Raw genomic sequence first — 8,038 nt, 5'->3', positions numbered from 1 at the left:
CGATTTAGATCGCTTTTTAGAGTCGAGGTTTACAATTTATTTTTCGTCCGAGTCGACCAAAAAATGGCGTGTTTCGACCGTCTCGAGCCAGGCTCGATATTTTTGACCAACTCGACTCAATCTGTCTATGTTTCGATCGAGTTCGACAGAGGAGTGTTTTCGACCGATGTAAATTTTTACCGCGACAAAATATTTCGATTGTTTTTGACCAAAGAAAAATTTTTCGACTGAGTTCGACAAAAAAAATTGTTTCGACCGAGAACAATTTCGACCGCGAAAGAACATTTTGACCGAGTTCAACCAAGGAAAAAATTTTGGATGAATTTGATCCAGAATTTTTTTCGAACCCGAAGCGTTTCGATCGAGAAAACTTGTATTGACTGTTCGACTGAGTAAAAAAATTTCAACCAAGTGTTGATCTAGCTAACTGCACATTAAAAAATCATGTACACTGGTTGATTTTGCAATCTGCATCTGTATAACGCTTATGCAAGCAAAAAAAAATCCGACAACAGTTACCTTACTTAAGCTCTATGCAACCCAATTTGCGACTTTGCGCGACCCATGATGCGACTTTGCGCGACGTATGTTGTGACTTTGCGCGACCCAATTTAGCTATGCTGCGACTTTGAGCGACACAAATTAGCTATGTCGCGACTTTGTGCGACCCAAGTTAGCTATATTACGACATTTAGCGACCCAAATTAGCTAATTTACGACTTTGTGCGACCCAAAATAGCTAAGTTGCAACTTTACGCGACCGAAATTAGCTATGTTGCGACTTAGTGCGACTCAAACTTCTTGCGATATGATGAAATTTCCGTCGCAGAAAGTCCATTTCGGCGACAGATTTTGGTCGCAACATGAGTCGCACACCTCGGCCAGGCAGTTGTTCAGTTACCCTAGTTTCTTCGGCATGTCACTTAGGGTTTGAGCAGATGGTTGATATGATTTTTTTTAGTCTGAAAGACACTGTTGCCTTGTGCTATAAATAAATAAGTGATTCACAAAAATGTAAATTATCAATTTTTTGATAAACGTTAGAGGTTTTGTAAGTTTCCGCTTCGCCTATGAAATAAATGTGCACAGCGACTAGATAATAAACGATATTATTAAATTGAAGCTCAGTTTTGTGAAAACTGCTTTAATAGACACACATTTGATCGGTTTGTGTACTTGATACTACGTACGAGGATTTTCCATAGTTGTATAATACTTCTTTGAAACTTTTCTTTTTTCTCCAAAAGTGGGTTAGCCATTAGGAGTTTTCGGGGTTTTGCCCTGATGCGCACCTTATGTGTAGTCAGATGATGGCAACCTTAGAGAAAGAGGTTTGAAAATGTGTCTTACCTTCATTTCAAAACGCGAATAACAAAACGAAGAATGTCATTAGGCCGTACTACTACTTATTTGTCAAACAATAACAAAACTTACAGAACAAGTTCAAATTATACCATTTATCGCACTGTACATAGTTAGTGGTACAAAGCTTATCTCAAGTCAATTGACCAATGCAACGACAAAACAAGTTCTGAGTTATAATTCATAACTTTTGAAGTAATAGCGATGAAATACCGTCTTCTTAGTTTAGCAGTGTTAGTTTTATTGTCAACAGGGGACGGATCTATTCCTGACCCCAGCCCACAGTATGGCTGCGAGACTGAGGCGTACCCCCCTCTTGAACAGTTCAAACTGCCCTGGTTCCAAATTGATCTGGATGCGTCCCCACGTACCAGGTGACAATTTCATAAAATCATATGAGTACTTGCAATTGTCAGCTGATCCATTGTAAAAAGATGTTTTTTTTCCAAACTTATTCAGCGACTTCTTTTTGAGACTCTGAAATGTCAAATATGTCGTGGAAAAGTGGTTATATTGTCAATTTCATGAATATTTGTTTGAATTTTAACAAAAGAAAGAATTTTTTTATTTTAAAAAAGTCTGATATTTTGCGATAATTTAGTTTTTGTGTTTTCTGAAAGTTCAAAAAAAAGTCACGACTAATACCCCCTAATACGTTTGAAATACACAATCATACAAGATTCTAGCAAGATTTTTCAATGTAAGAGTTGAATTTTTTCTGCAACATGTGTGTAATATTAACCTAGGGATGCTACTGATTCAATTTACAACAAATTGGATTAAAACTTTCTCAGGTGGACAGAGATCATAACAACTTACAAGGATCCAATCAATGACCTGGTTGACCAACTGCTGCATCTGTTGAACTTGGTCGACCCCAGTGGCACCATTCTCAAGATCATAGATGATGTACTTCCCACTTTAGTACTCAAATTCCCCAAGGAATACAGGTAGGACTCATTTGGAACCATCTTTTCATTTTGTTGATAAATGAAAACAGATACGAAGGAACTAAAGTGAAAAAAAAAAACAAAGCTCTTTTTTCTGATTCTGGCGCTCACAGTTCAACTAGCCATACTTCGTCTATCATCCTTTGCTTTTATTTTAGATTTTATTTTACAATATTAAAAAAATTTGAAAAAATTAGAAAAGTGGCGCAATTGAAAAAGGGAAAATCTTTTTGAAAAGAGAAAAGGAGAAAATCTAACTTTGAAAACCAACTGGTTTCGAATTAATTTAAGATTTTCCAATATAACGAAGGTAAATTTCTATAAATTTCACATGATATTAAGTTCAGTCTCCTCTTTTTTAACAATCAGCAAAGAATTTGGCATCTCTTAAACTATTCTCCCACCCCTAGAGTACCAAATAACGAATTGCCCCTCCCCCCCCCCCCATAAAAAATGTTCAGCGATTAATCATATGTAAGTTATTTACCTAGAAACCAATCTCCCCTTTTTGCAAAGGGGCGGGGAATAGTTAAAGAGATCCATGACTTGTTTGAATGGTTTAGAAATGGAGAAAAAAAATTTAGTTTCTTATTTTTACAAGCGCTCACACCCATTATGAGGCCAAACTGTGCTCTGGATAGGCGCACATTTTTGTGTCTGTATGTTCCTGGATTCCAGGGACAGGTCTTTTATTATGTTCAACATTTGTCGAAACAATCAAAGCAAATGAAAGAACAAAAGAAGAACAAAGGGGTGTCCTTGTAGCGGAATCTGCTCACGTTTCCCAAAAACCACAGTTTGGCCTCGTAATGACTCAAAAAAAAATTCAAAAATTTATTGATTTGTCCAGATAATGCCAAAAATTTAAAACAAAAGTTTACTTATGGTGTTATGGAGACTGTAGGAACATGTCACAGTTATTCTCAGCAGCAATGTAAAATTGAACAAGTTTGAGACATTTTCTTAAAAAAAACTCGGACTAAGGTGCTTACGACTAGCGAGCTTTCGGACCAATTTTAATATTTAAAACAATAGCTTGAACCTGATCTAAAGCAATCTTGTTGGCCTTAACTGAAACATATCTTTCCGCATTGTTTTCCCATGTCACGCAGCTCACTCGAGATTGTTTCACTAGCCCGCTAATTGTAAAAATTGTTCAAATATTAGGATAATTTTGTAATCACATTTTTTTTGTTTTCTTTGTGATGTGGTTTATTGTCATAAACGTTGGCGATCATGAAATATTTTTTATGCTAACTATGCTAACTTTGGGCAGCGTTTTGAGAAACATTTCTTCTGTTAGGTCCAAAAGTCCTCTTTTTTTGTAATTGAATCAGTGTTTTCGAATTTTTTTGGTTTAAAATGATGCCAGCGGTATTGAATCTTGGATTTTTGTGCGAAAAACGAGATGCTGATCAATTGACAGTTTTGGATGTTTTGAGTTGCATAACAAACAATAAATTTCTGTTTTTTTTTGGTTGCAGGGAGGAGATCGAGGGCATCTCTGAAGTGTCTGGAGTTAAGCTGGGCAGAGTGGTGGTGTACAACATCTTCTACGAACTATTCTCCGTCTGCACCTCCATAGTCGCTCAGAACTCACAGACAGGTTAGGAAAATTAAAATATTATTCAAACCATATTTCCTCTAAGCGCAGATCAACACATAAAAAGCTAAGTGCGTTCTTCACGTTTCCCGCTTTTGTTTTTGCTGCTTTTACAATTTTCAAAAGCTGAGTTTTTTCACGAGCGGTGAAAAAAGGATCATTTGCATAATAATCTGTAAGATTGATTAAGGCTAATACGTCAGTGAAAAAAAAACAGGAAAGATAAGAAGGACATTTTTTCATTTACTAAAAGTCTTTTTTTTTTTAAAATCCAAGAAAATTTTTCTGTAAAAGTCTTAATTATGAAGTCCATTAAAAAGTACGATGTCATACCATCGTTTTCTCAAAAGTACGATTTTTTTATTCTAAACCACGAATGACAGACCTCCAATATTATATCACGACTGTTTCAACCTTCTAGACTTTCTTTGAAGTTTCTCAAATCGTGCAAAAACCGCACTACGCCGTAGTTCTTCATGTGAAATATCTACAGAGGTCGGAACAGAAATAAGAACATTTGAAATCTATGTGTACGTCTACAAACAGAATGTGATAGCATGACTGTACTTTGCGCTTAGATCCCCATTTTTGAAAAAAAAACGTCACTTTTGTCGTTTGTCCAAGCTGTTTTTGACTCATCAAAGCTACGAAACTGAGATAAGTCAGTTGTCAAGAAAACTTTTTGTTGTAGAAAAACTCAAGGCAAGAAGGTGCAAGAAGGCTTTTCATAGAAAAAGAAACTACCCAGGATGACCAAAAGGGCGAATCAAAAATTTTTCCTAAATGGAAAAAATTTCTAATTATAAACTTTTCATGCCATTCCATAAGTACAGAAAATTGTTTAAAGGTCTATTTTGTTAAGAATTAAAATGACCTTTCAATATAGAAACTGATGGACTAGATTTAGCTCATGAACTCAAACATTTTAAAAAATTAACTTCCTGAATTTTTTGGGTTGTTTTTGTAACCGAACACAAGTGATAAAAACCATGGTTTCCTCAAAACTATAGTAAACAAAGGTTGGACGACCTTGCATTATAATGCATAAAACAACCTGATTTGCCTGTGAATTGTTTCACTCATATTGTTTCACTTCAAATGTTGTCAATCAGCCAGCTACCCGAAACCGATCTGCCTCAGAACCGAAACGAGGCAGAAATACATATGATTTGGTAAAAGTATCAGTTTATGAGATTTATTATTCGAGCATTGATCAAGGCACACATAAAGATGCAATCAAAAGAAATAGGCGTTCTGAGAGTTTCTGAACAGAGCTATCTAGCAAAATGGAAAAAAAATCCGTGTATTTTTGGAAAAAATTTAAAATTTTTCCTCCCAATCAAAAAATGCTAGGCATGCTTTTTCCACATATTTGACAATTTTTGACAATTCCAGCAATTTGATTTTTTAAAAATGATTATTTTTGACTATTTATGCCACAACAAAATCATCAAAACTTCGATAACACCATCTTGACAAAATATATGGAATTTGTATGCTATTTTTTTTCTCAGTATACCTATAACTTATTTTTACATTATAAAAAAGCTTGCTTTAGTATCAACGCGACGTCTTTGCACGAAAAAATACAGAAGAAACTCCCAAATGACATCAAGTGGCTGTTCTGTCACTCAAAAAATAAGGTGTCTAACTTTTTTCTTTCAATTCGAGCAAATATGATTTGATTTCGCTCGTAGTTATTCGCCATTTTATCGAAATCATGAAAAAAAAATCAAAAATATAAGGTACCTTGGTCTTTTATTTTCTTATAATCGAACAATTTTTCTCAATCTTGAGAAAACTAGATTGGATTTTGATTATTTTGAACAAAACTTAGCGAAGATTAAAATTCAATAGCTCTATAATTGATTAGTACAATTCTTTTCCATATCCACTTTCAAAAAAGACCTTTATTTTTATTGGCCAAACACAGGTTTCGGGTTGCAGTGAAAGTTGCACAGAATGTTCCAACCACAAGTATTTAAACAAAAAGTTTCAAAAATGATTAAGAAGTTTTGAAGAAAAAAAAACGCAAAAAAAAAACCAAAATCTTCTCAAAAAATGTACAAACATTTTTCTGGTTTTTGTTTCTTCGTTTTTTTAAAGAATTAAAGAAACAACTGCCAAAAAGAGAAGTTATAACAGCTGAATTATTATAATGAATCATTGAGGTTTAAGTTGGGAGACCAGCTTATCTTCTCGTCATTTGTAAAAGTCTGAAAAATGTAAAATCTTTGACATTTTTTCCCTTGACAATGAGACAAATTTTCGAAAAAATTTTGAAAGCTGAATTGAATCAAAACACTATATTTTCTAACTTGATACCAAACAAGCTATTTTTGAGGTGGTCAGTATCGTGCATAAAAACACACTAATCAACCCTTAGTTCTTTTCGGTCTCTTTCACTGAAGCGGTCGGAACAAGAAGCTGTCAGTAACTGGGTCTTGAAACTGTTGTCATTTGCCTCCCAGTGCTACAAACAACTAGTTACGTCTAGCTACCATTATCGACTTCTATGATAAAAAACGATTGAATATTTTTTTTGTTTTTTTTTTTAATCATTAACTAGATTTTTTTTTGTAAACTTTAAACGAACTTTTAACAAGACTCATTTTAACATTAAAATACAATCAATAAAAAACAATTTAGAAAAAAAGACTAGTTTGTTTTTCCTTTTCACAGGAGAACACTTCCCTATGGAAAGGAAAAACAATTGCTTGATTCACTAAATTCCATAGTTTGTCCACTTTTTACTGCGACTATAGTAAACAGTTACTACTGCTTTGTCCTCTTTTTAATGCGACTTCAGAGTTTATAAACTCTGAAGCAAATCATAGCCAGCCTTAAAACATTCAAACCCATCACTAATTTTTGTTTTCCTTCCCACAGGAGAACAATTCCCCGTGGAAAAGAAAAAAACACATGTTTGATTCACTAAATTTCGCATGTTTTTTTTCTCTTTACTCTGCGACTAAACTCTGAAGCTAATCATAATCAGTCCTAAGTCTTGCAAACTCCTTACTTGTTTTTGTTTTTTCTTGCTTTCCATGTTTTTTTTCAATCCAGGGGAACATTTTCATGCGCGTAACCTTGACTTTGGCCTGTTCATGGGATGGGACTTGGAGACCCACACGTGGACTGTGAGCGAGATACTCAGGAGGATGGAGTACAATGTGGAGTTCGTCAGAGGGGGGCAGGGGGTGTTTAATATGAGCAGTTTCGCAGGATATGTGGGCACTCTTAATGGGGTCAAAGCGGGTCAATTCAGGTTCAGTTTTTGACACTCTAAAAACGAGCAACGTTTTCCGAATACGTTGGAAAAGTATTCCGTTACTTTTCTGAACCTGCTTTTTATTTAAACTACCAACAAAAAAGACTTGGTCCAAAACTATAAAAATGTCAGCACGAAGATAAAAAAGACCAGCGCTAGAGAGGGTGCAAGAAGATTTGTATTTACAAAAACCGAGTTAGTTACCAATGATTGGGTTTATCAGTTATGAAGGGTTCCAAGATCCTGGATAAACAGGGGCTGGGTTTCTATCGAGAGGTCTATGTCACTCCCGTTTCTGCACGATTGTATTGCAGCTATGGTTAAATAACTATCTTAACTTTGTCATGGAGTAATTATTTTAGCTGGGTGAACAATTTTAGTTTTGTGACCACATTTTTTGGGCGCAAAATGGTGAAACAAAGCATTTAGCCCAAAAAGATGTGAAAAAAACAATGAAAATGAAAAACTCAAAAATTAATTGGAGTGAAAATAAAACCGAGGTTGTTGCCTTGCTAAGAAATTCTTACCTAGTAAATTGGTCACGTGAAACGTTTGAATATAATTTTTGGTTGTTTTTTTTCCCAGCCTTTCCCTGAATGAGAGGTTCGTATTGGAGGGGTGGATTTGTGGGTCTGTTCGAGTGGATAGTGAAACATGAGGACCTCTACTTCCCCACCTGGCTAGCCAGAGACATCCTCACTGGCAACTACACCTACCAACAGGTTCGAACCCCGATGGTATCTAGTAACGTTTTACCATCAAATAACTGATTCAACGACTAAGTACATGTGATTTCTGCGCCTAGTGACGACTCTTTCGAAAAAAGGTGGCGGTATTCCGATAAACAATTTT

General features: G+C 35.2%; 1 protein-coding gene across 1 annotated transcript; it reads left to right on the top strand.

Annotated features, from left to right (window-relative positions):
* The first annotated feature begins 1,466 nt into the window (after nt 1–1,466).
* LOC134852897 (acid ceramidase-like) lies at nt 1,467–7,903 on the top strand. The gene is made up of 5 exons (XM_063868752.1): nt 1,467–1,736; nt 2,157–2,312; nt 3,797–3,918; nt 6,982–7,183; nt 7,772–7,903. The coding sequence occupies exons 1-5, from the start codon at nt 1,567–1,569 to the stop codon at nt 7,842–7,844; spliced, it is 723 nt and encodes a 240-aa protein (XP_063724822.1). The 5' UTR covers nt 1,467–1,566; the 3' UTR covers nt 7,845–7,903.
* Nucleotides 7,904–8,038: the final 135 nt, after the last annotated feature.

Source organism: Symsagittifera roscoffensis, chromosome 8 (genome assembly GCF_963678635.1).
Source record: "Symsagittifera roscoffensis chromosome 8, txSymRosc1.1, whole genome shotgun sequence".
NCBI lineage: Eukaryota > Metazoa > Xenacoelomorpha > Acoela > Convolutidae > Symsagittifera > Symsagittifera roscoffensis.
The sequence above is the reverse complement of the archived record's forward strand: the minus strand, read 5'-3'. Positions and strand labels throughout refer to the sequence as shown.